Consider the following 23,397-nt stretch of genomic DNA (forward strand, 5'->3'; position numbering starts at 1 on the left):
AACATTAAAAACTGAAAACTGTTGTGACCAGGTCTTATAAGTTATCATAATATGATCCAAAAAGTAAGTCTATAATTACGTAATTGATGTGCATTGTAATGCATGACTATAATGTTGGTCAACTGCAGGTAACACAATAACTTAAATATCTTGAGATTATCTATCTTGCTATGCATGCGAAAGGTAAACTACTCATTTATTGGTTGATTCTGTGAAAACCATGTAAGAGCAATTTATGTGATTCTGATATATGAACATAATATAAGCTGGTCTAAAAGGGGTGAGGTATTGTTTTAGACATCTTTAAGAAAGGTCCGGTACATGTAAAATATCAAAGTTTTACAAAGTATAAAGTATATTCAGCCTATACTTTACACAGGTAGCCTATTCCTCATACAACATACACAGTACATGGAACATACATCTGCAGTAATGTATAGTGAGTTACAGTATAATGGGTACACTGTAGCCTCCAGTGTATGTTCAGTCCAGTCAAGTTTAGTCAATGTGTTATTTAATGATGCCTTATTTAATTTGTTTTTGAGATTTATGTACATTCACTACTGTAACAGTGCAATTTTCCTTCACATCCAAATCATGCACATGTATGTTGAGTTGTTGGAGGTGCACGCGACATAAGATTTTCATTGCCAACATATACGCTGTATCTGCTGTGCATATGACAAATAAAACCTTGAAACCTTGAAACCTTGAAGTTCGCAGAATCACTGCAGATTTGTTTGTAGTTGTATCATTCTAGATAATACTTCCCATTTGTTTTTCTTCAAGAATGTGTATTGTAGACTATATTTAAGCTATATAACTTCTTTAACTTATGTATTGATGCAAAGAGAATTTAGATTGGTAAAGTAGCATTTACCACATATTTTTATTCTGTACTCTTATATTAGTGTTACTGATACATCAACTAGGCTAGTGAATTCCACTGTGTTCAGAATGTCACATGCATGCCTGCACAGTTTCAAATGTTCACAGCTTGCTGTCATACTATCGTACAGTAAGTATGGGACTAAAAGACACTTTTAAACCGTTCCAAGTAAGTTAAAGCTTTGAATGGGATTTTTTCATGAGGCCCAAAAGCCTACCTTAAGCCTTCATGGTGTTGAACTTAAGGGTCTAGAGGCGTTTGAAAGTGTGGCCAAGCAGCATTATACTACATTAACAAACGGTCTGTTGTCTAAAACGACGAATATTACTATTATCCATCTCAAAATCTTGAATTTGGTCTAAGTCAGAACAAAAGTATGTGGCCACCTGCGCAGATCAGGGCGTTACCATAGGCTATGTTGTTAAAAAAGTTTGGGAGCGGTAACAACTACGTCACAGGCGATCCACCAACCAGGTGATGCTAATGTGTCTGCTTGGCTTGCTATCTGTTTACACTGTAGCGTGCATTGCTTGCACAGTTGCACTGACAGATGGCATATGGTCTGTGGAGATTCACTTCCTCTGTGTCCTACAGCCTGATGTTTAATGTCAAAACCGTGCCGGCCCTAACGCGGGCTGGGGCGGACATTCCCTACAGGTGGCTCCTATCCAGCCGAAGGGTCCGGTCCTCAACTGCGACGACCCACACGGAGCAGCAGGACGGTGCCAGCAGCCGCAGCAACGCTCAACATGACCCGGAGTTTCCCGGACAGCCGGGCAGAGGAGGGAGAGACGGAAACATCACTGCCGCTGCTAATGAGATCTCCGTAGACTTTGAGCAGTCACAGGTGGCTTATAAGAGCAAAGACTCACTAGAGCTGCTCAGGAGTTTGGTGGTCTTCAAACTCTGCTCCTTTGACTTCCTGGTTGATAAAAATAAAGAGGTAATGATATACTTTTACCTTGCAAACGGGTCATTAACCACGACGTTTTTTGTTATATTGTAAATTGTTACTTTATGACCACATTATTGTAAAGGGTACAATATGGTTTAATGCTATTTTTACTCTTTGGAACAGCGTAGGGGTGAAAATGAGTCACCCTTAGACACAAACAGGTTTAGAGCCTAATTAATACCTTTGTCTATTATACATGTTATTCGAAACTACCAAGTAGGCCTAAACATCAGTGAGGATCATGATCACTTTGAACCCAGTATTGTTTGTCAGGCTTGCACACTTGCATCTCAAATTACAACCTGGCCAGGCTTGATCCCAGATACTTGCATTTCTTAAATGTCAATCTGGTTATGTGAATGACAATTGTATAAACATATTGGTCACAAGATGCACTTTCCCTTTTCAAAAGTCATGCATGGGGTTTATTTCTTTATTAGACTTGAAGCACTGCAGGTTTATTCCTTCCACACTTTTTAGGTCTTCATAGAGTCAACAGAAAAACTTGGCCCTGACATTCCTCTGATTTTTAGTGTAGCAGCAACGTCTCATGTTTTGTCCCTGTTTTCGTGTTGCGTGCAAACGTTTTTTGCTTGAGGGTAAGAAAATGATTTGAATACTTTGTGTTTGAAAGGTCAACGTCCTACTTGTACAGTATGTAGTCTGTCAGCACCTATAGCTTTGACACAGCCTGTCTGTTTTGTGAAAATATGATTCTCATGAACTACTAATATGGAGAATATATTGGGACTAGTAATCCCACACCAGTCATTAACTGGTTATAATCTTCTCCTCCTTTGTGCACAGATAATGGATCTAGGTAAGAAGATCCTGGGCCAGGGCGCCTTTGACCAGTTCATGAAGATGACGTTTTATGGACAGTTTGTGGCCGGTGAGGACCACGTGGCCATCAGGCCGCTGATCCAGAAGAATCAGGCCTTTGGCGTTGGCTCTGTCCTGGATTACAGCGTGGAGGAAGACATTAGCCAGGAGGAGGCCGAGCAGAAAGAGATGGAGTACGGAAGTAGCTGTATACAATACATTTCAGTAGATATTGCATGCAAACTTTTTTTTTTTGGAGTATGTTTGTTTTGTATTGAGCAGGAGTCATTGATGTACAAACCTAAAATCAGTTATAAAAAGATCAAAATTGGCCTTAGAACTGCACACATCTTGTTCTAACTATTAAAAGTAACCTGATGTTTACTTATATGGAGGTCAAAAGCTTCCTAAAATGTTTTAATGAAGTAGTCACTCAATAAGTATATTAATATGCTATTTGAAGTACCAAAATTATATTTGTAGTGTTAAATAATCATTTAAAAAAAGGAAACGGGGATAATAAATACAGAAGCAAATAAAACAGAAATATCAATTTATTTCAGGATTTACAGAATTATTCTGTCTACATTTATTTGCAACATTATATTATAATATTAAATGTCACATTTAATGACACATTATATTTGTCATTTATTTGATTAATTATTTTTCATTTTGGCAACTTCTGTCCTACATACATTATCTTACGGAGTACTCCAACTTGTTTGATGTCAAAAGTAAGTTTACTTTCAAACAAACAGAAAGTAAATACTCTTTACAACTGGTTTTGTGGATCAGTCATGGCCCCTTGTTCCGGATTGGCTGGCTGGAGAGAATTTCTCACTCGTTAAGAATCCTGTCACATGGAGGCACAGGGCTGTGGGCGGCTATTTGATATGTGAGCTGTTGTTAACTTAGATCACAGTATCCAGACCTTATGCAAGAGGTCTCTCTAGGCAGAGGCAGCAGCAATGTGACTTAAATGGTAGCTCAGGGCATTAATGCATACTGAGTAATTAGGACATCTCATCAAAAATAATAGACTCTTAAGGCATATCTAGGAATGAGTTCAACGTCAAAATCAGTGAATAAATCAAGTGAAGTGAGTATCATTTGATGCCAGTTTTATTGAAGTGTAAAAGACAAATGCACTTGTCACATTTACTTAGCCTGAGAATAATACTCAGCCCAAAAGGACTGACCTTTTTAAAGACTGACCTTTTTTATCTCGCACAACAATTGTTGGTTCATAAAGGTCAAACGTGGCGAATGAACGACTGCTGTTAGCCTGTATGTTTAAGCATCCAGCTTTTAAATCTGTTGACCTGGAGTGACAGTCGACTGCAATGTCATCGTGTGCCAGACAGATTCTCCTCTATTTTTGTTTTACTGTGTTATCACATTCAGTATAGTGATAAAGCTCTCAGACAAGGGCTTTGATATGACTTTTTTCACCCTCCTTGTATCTCAACTCGGTGTTTGTTTGTGTTTTTGCAACAAGATATGACTGCACAACTTTGATATATTCTGTATTGGGCATGTCTGCTTGGAAACATCAATGAAGTTTCAAACCTCAGCCTATAAAGCTTTTGTTTGGTGGACATACAGCTTCAAACCATGAAGTAGGAGGACAAGATACTTTAAGCAGGCTTGATCTCAGACAGCAGGGTTTGACAGGCATTCCAACAATCCGATAAGATTGCAAAAAAAACATTAGCTCCTGGACACCGAAAGAAGATTTGAAGAACACAGGCCTGGGTTGATGTTGACGGCATTATGTTTATTATGAAAAGGCCATTTAAGGTAAAATACACACCTATACCCTTGATTTTACAGTTGGATTTCATTAGTGCAGGCCAGTGCTGTACTTGTAATGTAGCTGACAAAAATCAATTGTGCCAGTAATTACATTATGTTAAAAGCACTCTTTTTATGCCATACCATTACCAACAAACAATTCAAATGTATGGCCAAATAACACAGAAGTCATGGTACACAGGTTCTCGTGGTGACAAAGACCACCTATTTAACTCTAAATTCAGTTCTGGAAATGATTTTAATCTCTTAAAGCTGCATTGAATGATTATTTTCATTATAGATTAATTCATCTATTATATTTACAATCTATTGATTCATTGTTTAGAACTATATATTTCATTGGCAAATGGCAATCTCAAAATCCCAGAGCCCAAGTTTTTATTGTCTGTTGTATCTGACTAATGGTCCAAACCCTCAACAAATTGCATGCACAATCATGTATAACAGAGGAAAACACATCTGAGAGAAATTCTTCCATTGACTAAAATGATAATTCAATTATCCAAATTACTGATGGTGCATTTGCTCAAGAATCAACTCAAGAAAAAACAGGACCAATCAAAACAACAATACAAAGTCAAAGTGAAAGTCAAATAGTTTCCATTGCAGTCAAAACTAGATATGTGCCTGCCAAATGGCCATCATGTTAAAAAAAGATAACTCCCTTCTGTTACCTGTCTTTGAATCCTGTTGACGTCCCTGATGTCAAGCTTGCTTAGTGTTTAGTCATCCATTTCGCTACATGAGCTCCCAAGTTCCCTGTGATGAGGGGGGAATAGGTCAAGTGTGGCGTGATGCTACAACTGCCCTCTCTGAAGCGTCTGAAGGCTGACAGCAGGAGGGAGCAGCATATAAATGGTCACACTATGTCTGTCTCAGACATGCCACAAAGCCAACATGTTCACATTAAGAGTGTGAGTTCCCAAGCTTAAAAAATATGAGATACAGTATCTGCTGTAATTCTGATGAAACCTCCATAACTCATGTTGCCCAAATACTGCGCAAATTGACTCATTTTATCCTATTGTATTTCTTCTGATTTAGTTCACGTGTGTCTGCTGCAGAAAAAGAGATAGGTAAGATGCTTTGTTTTGTTCTCATTTGTAGACTTATTATATGATAACATTTGATGGTATACGCTTGTTTTCCCCTCAGGTGAGGACCACAGAGAGGAAAAACTGTTCAGGGACCGGCGCGGGGGTGTGTCTGGAGCCTGCACGTATTTCTACGCAGATGAGGCCAAATGTGACCAGCATATGGAGACCTTCATCAAATGCATCAAAGCATCTGGTTAGTAATTGGAAATCAGACTATATTAGTATTAACACTTTATTCTAGCTAATATGCTTTGAGATGTTTTACCAAAGATGTCATCCTTGAACCAGTGGACATATGGTCCATGTCTTTAATCAACTCCATGTATTACACATAGTGCAGTCTTTTAGCATGCATTTGCCATCAGGTTCATAATTTGCTCTTTACATCATTTGATTTATGTTACAGCTAAGTGTATTTGACCTCCAGGTGGGAGCTCAATGGACGGTTTTACTGCTATTAAAATGACTGCTCTGGGACGACCTCAGTTTCTGGTAAGCAGTGAGGGGACATTAAAAGGTCAATGCACGATACGCTTTTGGTATTGGACTGACATCACCGCTTCTTTTTTAAGCTCCAGTTCTCAGAAGTCCTGGTGAAATGGCGACGATTTTTCTCCTTCTTGGTATCACAGCAGGGGAGCGAGGGCATGCAGGCTTTAGAGCAGAGGCTGGAGCTGAAACAACTGCAGGTGTTGTTTATCCACCTCTTATTTCTTGGTTAATGGTTCATTTCATTCACAATATCATATTGGATATGTTGGTATTGCACAATGTGGCCCGCACTGCTTTAAATCTTTGTCAAACTAGGAATTCCTAACTAAACTGGGAGCAAAAGGTGACATGTATGGCTGGTTTGCTGGAAAAAGTGAGGAAATTCCAGGGTAAGCAAGAACACCGATCACCCAAATATCTGTAAATACTGTAATTTCAGCGGTGCACACAGGGAATATATGTAATTATATTAAAGGAAATTTAGAGTAAAAGTAATGCCAAACATATCGAAAGAGCAAATTGTACCCTAATAGATTTTTTGCAGTGACAATATTTTGTTATAGTGTCGACAGATTTTTGATTTAATGAAAATAACATTTCCCCTAATTTATACATGGTATTGTATTAAATATGTGATTTTAATTATTTGTTCTACAAATTGTATTTTTTAAGTAATACCTGAATGTATAATGACAATACAGATGGATTGAATTCCGTTATCAAGTCACCAACTTAAAAAGGAAGAAAGAAAATGTTGGTTATCTTAAAGACATGCTTAGTTTTATAGCTATAATAAAAAGATATACCGTTCAATGAATCACTAAAGCCATAACACCGTACCTTTCTATCCTCTGATTTGACAGAACCATTGACGTGCTCGACTGGAACAGCCTGATAGATGACAGAACAAGGATTTCGGACCTGCTGGTGGTCCCCAATGTAGAGGTCTGTAGCATAAAACACTAAGAGGGATGTGTAATGAAAAAAAATACAGAATCCTGTATCCCAGAATCTCAATATGAATTAAGACCAGACTAACTGGACACAGTGTTTGATGGAATGATCAGCAGGCCGAATATTTTTGTGTTAGCATCAATTATTACACAATTTCACTTGTCTATGTGTGTCCTGTATACTGAAAATATCTGTGTCTGTTCCATCTTGTGTGAGCAAACTAGTGACACATTCATGACACCAACATTTCAGTAATGTATTCCTTGCCATTGAGTTGCACTGAAAATTGTTGGATTCATAGTTTACTTTTTCTGTTTTTTCGAAATATTATTTGAGAATACTTAGCTTTTAAAACATCTTGGACCTAATAATGTCAGTGACATCAAGTGTAGCACTATACACATTAATTATAATTTTACATTATTACTGTTTGTGTTTGTGTTGTATTCCCGAATTGGCTTTACAGTGCTTTACAGGGGCAAATAAATACATTCAGCCTTTAAAAGCATCAAAATAGCATGTAAAAGACCATAACAACACAAAACCTGTTTGCAAATAAATAGTAATAGTAAAACAACTTCCATGCAGGAATCTCCACGCTTAATGTATATTAACGGCCTGGTTTAGTAGCATTTTCCCAAAATGTGGGCAAGTTTCCCTCAACATATCTTCTGACATTGGACACAAGACAGCTGAAGGGTAATGGGTGTTATGCTGTGTGATGTTTGACTCACAGTGCTCACACTCCTGTTTGTGCAGCTAGGGGAGCTGGAGCCTCTGCTGAAGAAGTTCAACACAGAAGAGGAGAAACAGTTGAAGAGGATGTTGCAGCGCATGGACACCTTAGTCAAGGTAAACTCACAGAAACTACACAGAACTAGCAATAATCAAAAGACATACACTCAGTAATAATTACAGTTGTTGTTGATCTGCATTGAGCAAGCTATAGTTTACCTAAATGCTGCATGTTTATGCACATGGTGGTATGCTAATTGAATCTAAGCTATTGTGTAAAAGCCGTACAGCTTAACGTAAATATGAGAATAAAGACGAAATACAATATTATCATACTCTTTTATTTTGTTCCAGCAGGGAAACTTGGTATGTTTGAATTCAAAATAAGACTGTATGTATAGAACGAAAACAGAGATAGAAAATGTGTACACACTTGATAATGCTCCTAACCCTAACCCCATGTATGTATTTACCACCAGGTAATGTTTTAAAGCATTAAGCGCTTCTTCACACAAAGAAAAGAATACAGAGACACAGCAATAAATTCATACAAGGCCAGGTCACCTGACAGTTCAACTTGTCCGAAACAGCTGCCCAGGATTGCATACATAAAACAAATGGCATAAATTCATACATACATTTTGGATAGATCCATAAGCACAACAAATGAACACATTATTGCACGCAATCTTATTCCAGTCCAAGCATCCGAAGAAAATGTAGTGACTGTGTGACAGCGTATATATGACCGTGTAATGCATGGGAAAAAAGTCTGTAGAAAATACACCAGATATAAAAAAAGATATATGCAAAGCTCAATGGGGCTCTTCAAAGACATACACTTGTCTCTCAAGTCAAAAGACCTTGAAGTGCCTAGAGCTCAATAAAAACATCTTCAATATCACATGACTAGAGCAGCAGGCATCTCCAACAACACAAAAAGGACTTTTCAACAATATAACGGATGAATATAAAACCTATACATTTTATATTACACAAGTGCAGACAATGTAGTGATGCATACACTGGACAAAAATAAGAAACCCTAAGCTTTTGTTTTTGCTACCATTTTTCATGAGCTGAAAACTAAGATCTAAGACTTTTTCTATGTACACAAAGGGCCTAATTCTCTCAAATATTGTGCACAAATTTGTCTCATTATGTGTTAGTGAGCACTTCTACTTGCCAAGTGCAAGTAGAAGTGCCAAGATAACTCATCAACCTCACAGGTGGCATAGGCATATCAAGAGGCTGATTAGACAGCATGATTATTGCACAGGTGTAATTAGGCTGGTTACAATAAAAGGCTGATCTAAAATGTGCTCACTAACACAAATCTAGATACATTTGAGTACAATATTTGACAGAAACAGACCTTTTGTGTTCATGTAAGACATTTTAGGTCTTTGATCTCAGCTCATGAAAACTGGGAGCAAAAACAAAAGTGTTACATTTATATTTTTGTTCAGTCTATGTGTTCATTGGAGCCTTTTTAGGTACCGGTATATTACATATTCTCCTCTCCTGGTATATTATATAGGCTCGACTATTGCAACAGTCTTCTCTACGGTACCACCACCAAAGTCCTCAATTAACTCCAATATGTCCAGAACTCTGCTGCACGCCTACTCACCACTACCCGCTCCAGAGAACACATCACCTCCATGAACTTCATTGGCTTCCAATAAAACACCGAATCAACTTCAAAATCTTACTCACCACCTACAAGGCCCTCAACAACTTAGCCCCCCCCCCTACCTTGCTGACCTCCTCCATCACCATGCCCCCTCCCGATCCCTCAGGTCCGTCTCTGCCAACCTACTGCAAAGTCCCCCGGACAAAGTGCCGGACCTGGGGTGATCGGGCCTTCTCAGTTGCTGCCCCCTCCCTATGGAATTCGCATCCCTCCCACCTCAAAGTCTCCCCAACCCTCTCTGCTTTCAAATCTGCACCAAAAACACACCTTTTTGCACTAGCCTTCACCACCTAACTCACCATCTTCTTCTTGTTTTAACCTCTGTTTTGTTTTTAACCCTAGTATACATTAATAAATGATCTGTTTGCATAGTTCTGATAGGGCAATATGTAAAGCGTCTTTGAGTACCGTAAACAAGCGCTATATAAATGTGATTTATTATTATTATATTTCATCTGGATGTGCATGCATTTGTAACCTTTTTCTTGAAAGGAACAGTGATAAAATTGATTTGATAAAGGGATGTTTTGTATTTAAATATTTTAATTATGTTATTGCATAAATAGGTGAAATCATACTAAACTAATTTGATTCTTTTTTATCCCAGCATGCTATAGAGAATGGCGTTCGCTTGATGGTGGATGCAGAGCAAACGTACCTCCAGCCGGCTATCAGCAGACTGACATTGGAGATGCAGAGGATCTACAACAGAGAGAAGCCTGTCGTCCTCAACACCTACCAATGTTATCTCAAGGTGTGAACCCCCATTCTGTAACAGAGATGGAAATGTGTTAATGATGTATCTGCACACACGGAATGCCGACCGTCGATGTCGACAGTAATAGTTATTCTAGAAGGAGAGCACATTGTGCCAAATCGCGTCACTCCTGATGTCAACATGTAAGGTTTCAAGGTTCAAAGAGATTAGGATGACTCAGAAGGGGATAGAACAGAGACATTGCCAAGAAGGGGATAATGTTGAAGGGAAATTTGGTGATTCATTTTTTATTTCTTAAATACACCATTTCAAATACAAATAAGAAAATGTGTAATTCACTGTTGATATTCAAATGCTTAACATCTTTGTTTGTAAGTGATTATTATTCTATCAAAAGTACATAGGCTTACCACATTGTCACATAAGACCTACAGTACAGTACATTTAACACATACTGCCTGTTGGATAGAATTAAGACCATGGAGTATTGTGGGTCCCACTTTGTCACAACGGTTTGCTGATCTTGCTAAAACCAGGATAAGGCATTCTTGTTCTCAAAAGCGGTTGCTTTATTCCATTTCCATAAAAATAAGTGAGCGTAATCCTATTTGACCACTTGTAGAAGTGATTTAGCAAAGTAAAGTAGGAGATTCCCATTTGGTTTTGTCTCTCGTAGTAGTAGCTGTCGTGGTGTGTGGTTGGTACTGCTATGCGGGCCTAGGCTAAGTCAGGTAGAACTGGTATAGCCAATAAATCATGAAGGCTAACTGTATTGCGCCGTAAATCATCACTAAGCTCTGTAAAAATTACATTGAGAGCAAAAATGTGAAATGTGTTACAGTGCTTTCACAATCTTGTATTGGATTTGTCTTTGACATGAAGTGAATCAGTGTCCTCTTTTGCTCTGCAGGAGGCCTATGATAATATTGCCATGGACGTAGAATTGTCTCGACGTGAGGGATGGCATTTTGCTGCCAAACTGGTGCGAGGGGCTTATATGTATCAGGAACGAGAGCGGGCTAATGACCTCGATTATGAAGACCCCATTAACCCAAATTATGAGTCCACCAATATGATGTACCACAGGTGAGAGCCAAAGCATGTTCTTTTGTTCATGTATTGTTGGTAGCTGCCCATTTCTGCATTTGCAAAGTATGATTGTATTTTGTCTTTTGACTACAGAAGGCATATCAGACTAGATGTTTTGTATAATGAAGAAATCTTTTTGATATCTTATAATTCTGCAATCTGTTTGCTTTATTGTTATTATGCTGCTGCTGTCTGGGTCAGAACATATTCAAGTCATTCGTTTTTGAATCCTTGTTGATTAAATGTTGAATAGCTAAATAAATGATCTGCTTTAGCAAGGCTTATCTGTAATTTCTGAATATTCAAGCCGCTGACTGCTGCTACATCCCTTACTATTGGATAGCACTCAGTTCCTAGATGAGGTGTCCTAGAAAAACTTTTTTTTAGTTTATTTTGCCAAACCAATTTCCCATGTGGTTCACAGATTTAAACTGTCCACTTCTCAGGCACAAATCCACTGCTATGGACAGCTCAGGGAAGAGGTCCTTTAATTTAAATTCAAGTGGAGTTTCTGAGTTTAACATCTTGTGTCAGCAAACATCCACCCTGTTGAGTTGTCCAGATGCAAGTTACTGAATACCAGCCAGCTCCAGGGGTGCAGGGTTGTAACAATTTTCTGACTTTCCTAAATGAAAGCAAGCTCAAAGAATTCCTCTGGTGGAGCTCTATATGTTTTTCACGAAAGCAGCAAAGGCCACCCTCAAGCATTCGATTGAATTTTTAGGTAAACATCAACATGTGAGAGGCAACACGTTTAGCTGATTTGCTACGGCGCAGAATGAGGTGGGATTAAAAATATGCAGATGATGGTAAAGCACATGCATATTAAAACAGTTAGACACTGAGGAAAGCATAAGTGCTCTCTGAACGGATGGGTTCAGATTTTGGTAATTATATTCCGATTTTAGAGGTAATTGCAATGTTTGTTTGTTTGATGATAGTCCTGCAACATACAAATGGTGATAAAAAATATGTGTTTGGGTGAGTTATAAAACAATGTTAGCCAGAAAATGCAAACAATATTATACACATATATGTATCATCTATAATCATAGTTTGTAGTCCGTCAATCTTTTACGCAAGCAGGGGATCTTTTTCAGTTTCAGTAGAAATCTACACTTAAAATGATGACCATAATACTTTTTTTATTAATGCCTATTTTGTTCAGTTTGATGTTCAATTTGTTCACCAAAAGACTTATTTTATGTATTTTTAAATTATACAGTTAATTTGTTTCATTGCAGCAGTTAACTAAAAGCAGCAGCAGGTAGAAATAAAAACACAGTAATTGTTTATTTATCGCATTAATATTGTAGTTGTGACATTCAACAAAGCAATTGCATATCTTTTACTTTTCTCGTATTTCGCAGAATTATAGTTTAGTAGAAAACACGTTCTTACGGAAGTTGACAAATAAGCCAAAGAAAAATTGACCTTTCATTTGTCAAGGTGCCTGGACTACGTGCTGGATGAGATTGCGCTGGACAGAAATGCCAACGTTATGGTGGCTTCCCATAATGAGGACACGGTAAAACACACCTTGAGGAGGTACAGTTTTATTTATACAAAAACACTGTGGGAAAATACACTTTAAAATATTTTTTATACAGCGTTGCATGTCACAAACAAGTTATGTTAAAGTCTTTTTGTGTCTCATTCAGAATGAATGTGCTGGGTCTCTTACCGACAGAGAACAAGGTATACTTCGGTCAACTCCTGGGCATGTGTGATCAGATCAGCTTCCCACTGGGTGAGAAATACATGCACAAATACACTCTCTGTCACACCTAGCCAACAATGACTAGGCACAGTATTTATTGCTCTACTTAAAGCTCTTTCACACCAAACAGTCATCAAAGAAGTAGTTGCGACAGAGTCGACGTTGCATGCATCTTGGGTAAAAAGTTACATTTGAACCAAATTTGAACCCACAGCAAAAACTACAGTAAACAGCCTACTTTCACCTCATTCTGCACCTGCCTGAGAGAAACCCACTCTCCATAACAACAGCAAACCCGAAAAGCATAAGACTGTATACAAGCCGTTGTAACATTACATGCATGAAAAAAATATTCTAATTCAAATTCCTAAACGTGTTACAAAAGTAAAGCAGTTACAGTAATGTATTACCTTTTGCTGTAACATAGTAATATAATGCATTACTACTTACATTTTGGTAATATAATACCCGTTATAATTCAGACGCAGTTACACATTTTAACACGAAATTAAGTGGTGTTTTATTTTCGCGAGACATTCCGACACCAGAGAAACAATTGTGTGGGTAGAATAGCATCTCAGTAAGTCTATTTATTATTGGTTAAGATTGCTGTGGAAACAGATTCCACTTTTGTGCGAGGGAGCGATGCATGCTCGGAGAGAAAATACAATACAGTGCCGGCAAGCCAAAGCAACAGAAGTTAACTTTCTCTCGGTCTGCTTCTATGCTGCTTGAACCCCGAGAAGTTAAAAGACTCATGGCAGAGTGTTGAAGATCTGCAGCCTGTGTCAGCTGTGGAATCGCCAGCTTTCAGAAAGCTTGTCAGCAAAATCCCTGTTAACTCCACCAATGACAAGGTGAGCTAACATTGCTATAGAGACTTACATAGACAGTAGGTTAAGGGGTCATGCCAAGGCTTTTTGTTTATTTTCCTCACGTTTGTTCTCTTCCCGTGCACTGATTCACTTGAGCTGAACAGCCAATCAGAGTGATTTATCTTGCAGACAGGGGGAAAAGTGATGACACTGCAGGACTGTCCAAAAAAACTAGGCTGACAGACTTTTGGTGTATCAAGGCCTTCTAGGATGATTTGAGTGTTTTAAACTCAGCCTTTGCAGGATGTGTATCCAAAATCCAACTCTATAACTCTCTATGCTGTGTGTCTACGAGCACTTGGACTGCATGCAGTGTACATGTCAGTCTGCAGCCCATAGAGTGACATATGAACTGAGACACCTCGGTATTGACAAACTGTCCTAATGAAACGCTGCTGTGGGCTCTCTCCACTTTGTTTGTCAGTCAAAGACAAACTCGGCGGCAGCAGGCTGCTGTCTGTCAACGTGAGGCTCAAGTTGAAACAGCCCTGACCAGTATTGATGTAAACAGACACTATGAGTTTCTTTGCTGTTTTCTCCAGGGATAGAGCAGCAGACACCTTTGAATTTTTGAAACAGTGAAGACCTTTCTTTATTGAATAAAACATAGTAGAGTTGAGCTCTTTTGTTTTGTTTTTAAGATACTCTGTTGCGCAGAATGACTTTGTTCCATTTTATCATGTTTTGATGTTATGCCAGTAATTGCGGATTTGTTTAAAGGACGTTTAAGCCCTGGCAAAAAGTCACAGTATGTGAGTCTGACAGCAGCGCTGTTAATTCAAAAGCAAACTGAGGTTGCCTGTTCAAAAGCTGGAAACCTGCCTTATTATAAACACTGTTGCACATTTTCAGTGAGGGAAGCCAATTGAGAAGACGTCCAGTCATGATGTGTTCTCTGGAGCCTGTCAAAAATAACCTGTGAAAACGATGTTACGAAATACTCACTTGTCACATTTCTAAATTAAAAATATTTCTGAAAATATATTTGCTTTATTATCTTTATAAAAATGTCACAAAGCCATATTTTTTTTTCCTCCCATCACACCCACTTGGATCCCAGCCCAGGCAGGCTTCCCTGTCTATAAGTACGTCCCCTATGGACCGGTGAGCGAGGTGATGCCCTACCTGTCTCGGAGAGCCCATGAGAACCGGGGCTTCATGAAGGGAGCCCAAAAGGAGCGGGAGCTTCTGTGGAAGGAGCTGAAACGCAGACTAGCCTCTGGGGAGCTTCTCTACAGACCAGCATACTGAAAAAACTGAAGAACAGACAATGAGTGTGTCAATGTGTCCAGCATTTTTTTTAATCTTCTCTAGTTGACGGCTGCTGCTGTGGCTGTCTGTTCCGTCTCTCCCTCCCGGCTTTCCCTGGATGTACATCTCCTGTTCTACCCTGTCCTAGAGTCTCATGCTGATGGACTGTTTCAGCATGTCACTCTCTTATTCCCTCTTTGCATCGTTGTTTTTCTCCATTCTCCACTGATGTTTCCCACCTTCAGCCCTGTGTGCCACCCATGTTCTCTCTATTTCTTTTCCTTATCCGCCTCTGCACCTATAAGCACTCCTCATTTTGTCTTTCCCGTTGTCTGTATGGCTCTGGTATCCATCAAGTGGGCATCTTTACTGCTCCAAAAGGACTCCCTGAAATGTCAACGAGAGAGGGGCGGGCATCTCTTTTTATCACCCTATTCATCTCAAAGGAGGACAACAATAATAAAAATAACAAGCTTGATTTAAATGCTAGTAAAGGAAACATCAATATTATTATTTTTTTTTATACTCCTGGACAGTCGCGCAGTCCCCCCAGGGAGACTTCTCTGCACTGCATATTTGTGCGCTGCGTTTGAGCTCGTATTGTTCATTTGAAAATGATGCCTGTTGATGAATCAATGACAAAGTGTAAATAGCTCCTCTGAGCACAGTGCGCTTCTCAGTGCTTTTGTTATTTGTACTTGCTGGTGGAAGCTGTATTCTTGGTTACTGAGGTGTTACATGGAGTGTTCAGAGTTCAGTGAGGGAGAATTATTTTTTTACAAAGGCCTGCAAGTCTGGCAGGTTATTTTTTCATGACACAAAATACTATGTAAGGGAATAATATGTTCGGGGCTGCTTTTTAGACTGCTCTGATGGATTAACACTGCAGTTTTTTTTCTTTGAAATGGGAATATGTTTAAAGCATATTTTCTTGGTTTTACATGTCTCACTTTATTTAACCTGTGAAATGGCCCAATGAATAAATATGAACTGCATGAATAAACCAAATCTAATTTCATTTTTTGTCAAAAAGAAGGACTGGGTGTAATTGACTGCAGTAGCTGTGAGCTTGGTTGTTTTGGGTTTTAATTCTGTGACATTTTCCACTTGGTTATTGATACATAATTAGTATTTGAGTCAGGGGGTAACCAAGCTTCATGATAATTATGGCCTTGTCATTTTATGTGAACAGTCAGTGCTCTATAGACCATCATTTAATTACCCATGATGCTACGCTCAATACAGATCACAGAAATTGGATGCATTAATCATTACACAGAAGAAACTTTAGTGGCTGTTAAGTTTTACTGAGGCAAAGTGCCACAGAGCTGTCACTGCCGCTGTACTCTATCGGTTTAATTAAGAATCAAGTCGACTTTTGATGTAAGATGTGCCTTTGGGTATACACTCGCCAACAAACTCCTTGTAACAGGGCACTGGAGCTCTCCTGGTTAGCTACATTTGCAAAGAAGACTAAGAAGGACACATTGCACTGTGAAGATTCAACATAAATTCCATGTCGCTCAAAACAAGCTCAGCATATTCTTCGGGTCTTATCAACACGTCCATCCTACTTTAAAGCAAACAGGGATGTAATAGAGTCAGCTGGAGCTAATTTACTTTACATATTAAATATTGACAATGTATTATGCAAGATGTAAAGGATGGCATACGTAACTGATTCCTCCAGGACTTCTTGAAAGGGTTTCACTGCCTTTGGCTTCTGATGCTTTTGGATTTTCAATGTTATTATCGTTGAAAAAAAAACAATCTATCTTACGTATTTTTCCCAATCATTTTGGGGTTTCTTCTGGGAGTTTTGCTTTGTCTGTTGTTAGGGGATAAGGACAAAGGCGAGGGTTTAGACAAAAGTCATATTTGTAATGTTGGTCTATATAAACAATATTTGATTGATTGATTTACAAGCACCTCTTAACATGCTGTGATAAGCCCTGATTTGAAAACATACATTGTTTTTCCAGTCAACAACTGTGAGAATATTTGAGCTTTTCTGTAGAACAATGAATGGATTTTCTTGCTGCTGAATTCAAACATGCACTTATCAGCATCTTTATTTTGAAAGATGAATTGACAGAAAGCAGTGCTATGGTGTTGAGCCTCCCAGATTATTGTGTATTCTATCGAATGACAGCAAACTGAGAGATTACTGGCCCAGAAAACACTGGGCCTATACTCATTTAATACAAAAACATCTGTAATCATACCCTTAGTAATTAGATGATGGTAAAACTCTCACTCCTAAAGTGCTGAGAGAGGCGAGATAAATCCTTTTTGCAATATTCAGTTCAAGGCTTATTCAAAAATCATCAATCTCTTGCAAAAGTGGAAAGGGAATTAAATCTGTAAGCACAATGCTTACCCTGTAACCCCATCCAAACACTATCACCAGTGATTTAATCCTCTCACTTCAACAACACTTTAGTTTGAGCACGGACAAACCATCAATGGTAGTTATACTCACACACTTACTGTTGGTTGCTTCTCAGACAGCGCTTCAACCACAATCAGCATCAAGAGGTGAAAATGCACCCACATTAATCAATAAGGGAGAGCAAACTTACGTCATTGTGCAGCTATACCACTTTTTTCAAATGAATTACTCCTCCTACAGTTTCCACAAAGAAATGATTATATTTATGCAGCCAATAGCATATCAAGGATGATTTTGCTATTTTCAGATCAAAACAAATGGGCTAAATGCTCACATTTTTTACCAACGTTGTTGATTCAGGCAAAATAGGAGCTAAATGTTATCCACAGCATACAAAGATAGCATAGCATATTAAATGAACCTGCTCTGCCCAGTCAAACCTTAGCTAAAAGCACAGTTGATTTGCGAGTCAACGTTAGCTAATATTTCCAGATACCCCACCTTCGCAAGCTAGCGGTGCAAACTAATTTAAGAATTGACTCTTTTAAGTATAGTTTAATATTTTCTAACTCTGTTGAATGTATTATTTGGGATGTGAGGACAACTTTAAAATGCCAGGTGGTTTAAAAATACAATTATATTTTCAAGTTCAGTCAGACAATTCACGTGTTTCATTAATATGTTTATTAGAAGCTGTATATAGTTTGAGTTTGGCGTCTAGGCTTGGGCCTCATCACTCCACATATTAACATAGATAACTAGATAACTAACCCCCGAGCCCACAGGTGGAAAATGGGGAGGAAGCTGGGGTGGTGGTGGGGCAGGCGAGCATCGCCAACGTGAACGCAGCAGCAGCATCGAGATGAACGCATTAGCAGTGTGGAAACAGCAGTAGTAGCAGCAGCAGCATTAGAGAGGCAAAGGTAGAGGCAGATCTAACAGCTTAAATAGAGCACCAAATTTAGGAGACTATGTTTGGTTGTGTTGCAAGAGTGTCGAGGGGCGATTGTCTCATTGGTGCTCGACTTGACTGGCTGAACTGGCTCGCAGGCTTCGCCCCATTTGTGTTTTTGATTTTAAAATAATAACCAGGCCATTTCAACAGCGAAAGGCTTTTAATGATCAGAATTAACGAGAAGTATTCTGCTCCTTTAGTTCTTCATTCTTCTTTGCATATAGAATTTCAGTAAGGAAGAGATGATGGTGAAATGAATAAAGATCTTCAACAATAGACAGAAAACTATTTCCTGACATTGCAACATAATCGCAACATAATTTGTACATGGTCAGTAAAACATTACAAGCTCAGTACTCATTATATTGGCAGCAGGGAAAATGCTGCATGAAATGTTGTCAATATTTTATAGCAACATCTGAGGCTAACTTGCCTCAAAGGTCTAACAAGGAGAAATCAGGAGAAAGGAGGTTTTTTTTTAAAGAAGAAAAACCCAAGTAGCTACCAAAGAGAAACCCAGCAACAAATCTGAAACTAGGTGCCGTTTAATATCCTGCTGATAATTCCTGAATAAATGAAAAAAAAGTCTCTATTCATTAGTCCAGGGGTTCTTTCAGGGCCAGGAATCCCTTATAGGGGTTAAAGTACCCCCTCATAACAATACAGCATGCTTAACTTTACTCATTGAATGCTATTGAGAGTCTTACTATTCTTGATCTATTTCTGTATTTTTCAACTGTAATACTTAGGACCCCACTGCCACAGTCTTGTGTACCTAGGAGTCATATTTTTACTATAAACTACAGCCTGCAATCGGAGTATACAATAACAATGAAGCTACAGCCTGCAATGAGTTAACCTAACTTAAAGTAAGACTTTAGGAGCTCACCATGCCTAACCAAGTCCGTACAGTATGACACCTAAGAAAAGGAACCACCCTACACCATGTTGAAGAGTGTACTTTTTAGTTGCTGGTAGGGATTGTAAAGCCAATGGCTAAGCTAGCTATTTCTCTGTTCCATGTTTTAGCTAAGGAAACCAACTACTGGAAGCTTTAATATTATCCTTGTTGAGCTATTCCTTCATTATATGTAACATAAATACAGATAGCTAGAGACTAACCAAATCATTTTGATACACAAGTGGGCAATGAGAAATGGATGGACAAATTATGAGCCCATTGTAAACAGCTTGGACAAAGAGCCAATGAACTGTGTGGCATTCATGAAAGCATCATGGGTCTTGATCAGCTCTGGGTCTTGGCAGGGATAATTTAACTGCAAATTACTCCAGCTGTGTGTGTACTACTCATCAACATAATGTGAAACTATTGCAAGCTTGCTTCACATTACCTGCTGTCCTGTCAAGTTCATGTTCACAGCTACATTTCCCTGTAGACAGCTACTACCAGCAGACTTGTCTACCATGTCTGGATAAAGTGGTTTGTCGTGGTTGACAAAGTAACACAAGTAGTGAAGTAGTTAATTGATATGTCTAAAAAAGCACCATCAAATGTTGCTTTTTGCCTGAAATTGTCCTTTTGGTACTGTTACATTTTCTGATTACTTTTACCTTTAATTCAGAAATGAAGAGAATCTGTGTTGTATATCCCAGCTACTGAGTGAGAAATGTGATGGATCATTGAGCTGAGTTGACCTCAGAGCCCGGACCCAATCCTCCTCTGAAGGAATCCCCCTGGCTTCGGCATGCTCCGATGTGAACCAGCAAGTAAACAAATGAGTCGTTAACACAACAGATGGGACAGGCGATGACTAATCTCATCGGCCCGAGTAAAGTGGCAGATTGAAGCACAAATGATCAAAAGCTAAGGGAGAGCAGGAAAGATGGGGGGTTTGTCATTGTGCAGGCCTGAAAACATTTTTATTTCACACACCAAAGCGCTACATCGTGCAGCTTCCAATGGTGTCATCACTGTGCTATCAAACACAAATCACTGAAATCATCTGCCAAATCTCCTGAGTGGATGTGTGTGGCAGGGCGTCATTACTTATCACAGGTTTTGTGACAGGGAGGGATGAAGAAATGCAAATAACCTATCACACGCCTCACACATCCCTGAATTTGATTTTTTTTCTATTCCAGTCAGTTTATCCTAACTGACTGGCTTGTGTTTTTAAAACATCTAATTGAAGTCTTGGAGCCTAGCAAAACTGTCCAGGAGAAATGCATAACACCCATGATTCCCATTTACCACCCTCGAAGTCACCAGTAAAGTTGAGACGGATGAATCTTGTCTCAACTTCTTACAGTCTACATTTTTCGGCCCCAACAACTAAACCTTTGGTACAGCCTCAATGAATGCCCTCCATGTATAATAGATCATTAATCTGCTTTCAGCTCTTCTTTTTGAGATGCACGCTGGTTTCCCTTTGAAAGTAGTAAGCAAAGTGCTGCATGAATGAGCCATACATTAAAACAATACAAGTTGAGGTTTCTCTTTTTAGTGCGAGTGTTCGAGACGGATGTTCTTGCAGAATGCCACCAGTATGTAAAAGAAGCGAGCGATCTGTCAAAGCCGCTCTCCAAACAACCTTGTTCAAATACTTAAATGAAGGTCTAGATTTCCCACACTTGCCCCCACGCAAACACATGAACGCACTCGTGCATAACGGCATGTGCAATAGCACACAAACCGACCATCAAAAGAACAACAAAAATAACCAAACAAAACAGGGTTTTTGATCTTGCAAGGTTTGAAATTGTCTGAAATATAGTTCTATAAAGGTTAAATACCATTGTATATGTCTTTGGAGGTTTTATAAGAGCTCTGCTTTACTGTTTACTGCAAATAATCAAAAGGGTCATTGGGATGTAATTGTGTTTGCTCAGCAAGATCAGGAGAACCTTGATTTATCCATTGCTCTTTTCTTTTCTTATGCACTGTTTAAACATGTCAATAAATGCATGTATGTAAAGTAATTATCCAATTTATTGTTTATTCTTAGTCCTGGCAGTACGACCCAAAATATATAAATGTAGTTTTGATGACTTGAAATGCCTCAGGTTTAACTTGGAATCACTGGAAATCAGGGAATGGAGTTGAAAGCATACATTCAAACACACTAAGACATTCAGGCACTGACAGTATAGTCACACAAAAAAGCATTTGCACCCACACACTCTGCCTCCCATCAGTTCCCATATCTATCAGTCTGGGGTTGAGAGATGATTTGGAGCGGCTCAATGTTTTGATCATTAGTTTGGACTCATGGAGTGCAGCAACGGTGAAAAATGAGACTGCTATCTCATGGCCACCTGTTCTTTTAATAAGAAAAAGAACAATTACCCATCACAGGATGGATAGGCTACCTGATGCCTGGGGAAGAAAAACCTGTGTGTGTGTGTGTGTGCGTGTTAGTGTGTGCTGGACTGACTGCATGTGTACCACATTTGAATTCAATTTTGCCTATATGTCTGTGGGCATATAGAGTTGGGGTAAAGGTAACACGTACATCTTCCTGGAGTACAAAGATCATACAGTAGATATGTGTGAATAAATATCAGCTAGTAGAGAGTCTTTTTCTCTGCAACATATCCTCGGGGTTCGCCTTTTGTTCACAACTGAAAATACATATTTAACCATTTACTTAGAAATGTCTTAAAAGTCTGCTAGTACATTAAGTCAGATATGTAACAGTTAAGCAGTCCTGCCTCAGTGTGAATGGTTGTCTGTTGGTTTCTGATAATACAAAGTAACATTTAAAGAATGTAATGCGTTACTGATTTTCTCGTATTTAAAAATAAAATGTTGTGCTTAAAAAAAAAGCCCTGCTTACTCCCGATCATGATCAGATCAGTTTATTTACTTATGGAAAAGTAGAAAAGTAAATATACTTTAAGTAAACCATTCGGTACAATGACCCATTTCAAAATAACCTAATGTACAGAAGGACCATCAGCTAAATGTTCTTCAAGTATCAAACGTACTTTTTTTCCCACGGTATTATATTATCCCATCTTTAGACATGGAAGAACATTTTGGTAGCGTAGTTTGTCAATGTGGACCGCGAAATACTCTGTAGATCAGTAATACAGTACCAAATTAAACCAGTGCCATGGTGACGTTATCTAGCAACCAGCAATATGGGGAACTTACCCAGCAACCGGACACATTGCTGTTACCTAGCACCATGGTGACGTTACCCTGTAACCAGCCATATGGAAATAGCACCTAAGAACATGCTGAAGTTACGTAGCAACCAACAACATTGTGACAACCTAGCAGCAACATGGCAATGTGAGCTAGCAACTGGCAATGTAGTGGAGTAGAAGTATAAAGCAGCTTTCAATGGAAATACTGAAGTACAGTACAAATATGTCCAAAGTACAATACTTGATTAAATGTTTCTATTACTTTTCGCCCTTGTGTAAAGCTGAGTTAATTTTGTTAATTAGTTGCATAACATCTTCTAAATCAATCCTGCTCAAATGAAATTGCACGTTAGAAAACATTTTATTTCCTTCTGTTCGGTTCTTCGCATGTCTGTAATTGGATATTTATGTGTGTGCCTATAGAAAGCAGCATGCTACCAGGCTTACGCAACATGGTGCTCCTTGGTTTTGGGATCCAATTGTCATGCCAGAACAGTAGGTGGAACATTTATCAGACCAGTGATGCTGAGATGAAAGCAGAGTCGAGCAACCAGGCTGGTTTTCTTGCTGCTCTGCAGTGAGCAGACAAACAGCTATCGACCAGATCCAGATTGCTGTTTGGATTTATTGGAATTATTACTGAGACAAGCAGCAGGGCTAAACCAAAGTAAACCGAGATCAACAGAAACTGACCCAATTCAAAATGTATAATTTATTTTTTCTCTTTGTCTTCCCCACTGACATTTGTTTAAGCTTCACATGTTTTAGACTGATGTTATTCACCCAAATCACGTGAAATATATATGTTCTCACAGCTTCAACACAA

The 23,397-nt window shown here is 38.8% G+C and overlaps 1 protein-coding gene across 1 annotated transcript; it reads left to right on the forward strand.

Moving 5' to 3' along the window:
• Positions 1 to 1,394: 1,394 nt before the first annotated feature.
• On the forward strand, positions 1,395 to 15,610 carry prodhb (proline dehydrogenase (oxidase) 1b). Its single transcript, XM_063897116.1, has 14 exons — positions 1,395 to 1,832; positions 2,652 to 2,860; positions 5,529 to 5,560; positions 5,640 to 5,774; positions 6,009 to 6,073; positions 6,154 to 6,270; positions 6,389 to 6,462; positions 6,937 to 7,018; positions 7,787 to 7,879; positions 10,066 to 10,212; positions 11,087 to 11,262; positions 12,715 to 12,813; positions 12,927 to 13,015; positions 14,921 to 15,610. The coding sequence occupies exons 1-14, from the start codon at positions 1,440 to 1,442 to the stop codon at positions 15,109 to 15,111; spliced, it is 1,902 nt and encodes a 633-aa protein (XP_063753186.1). The 5' UTR covers positions 1,395 to 1,439; the 3' UTR covers positions 15,112 to 15,610.
• Positions 15,611 to 23,397: the final 7,787 nt, after the last annotated feature.

Source organism: Eleginops maclovinus, chromosome 12 (genome assembly GCF_036324505.1).
Source record: "Eleginops maclovinus isolate JMC-PN-2008 ecotype Puerto Natales chromosome 12, JC_Emac_rtc_rv5, whole genome shotgun sequence".
NCBI lineage: Eukaryota > Metazoa > Chordata > Actinopteri > Perciformes > Eleginopidae > Eleginops > Eleginops maclovinus.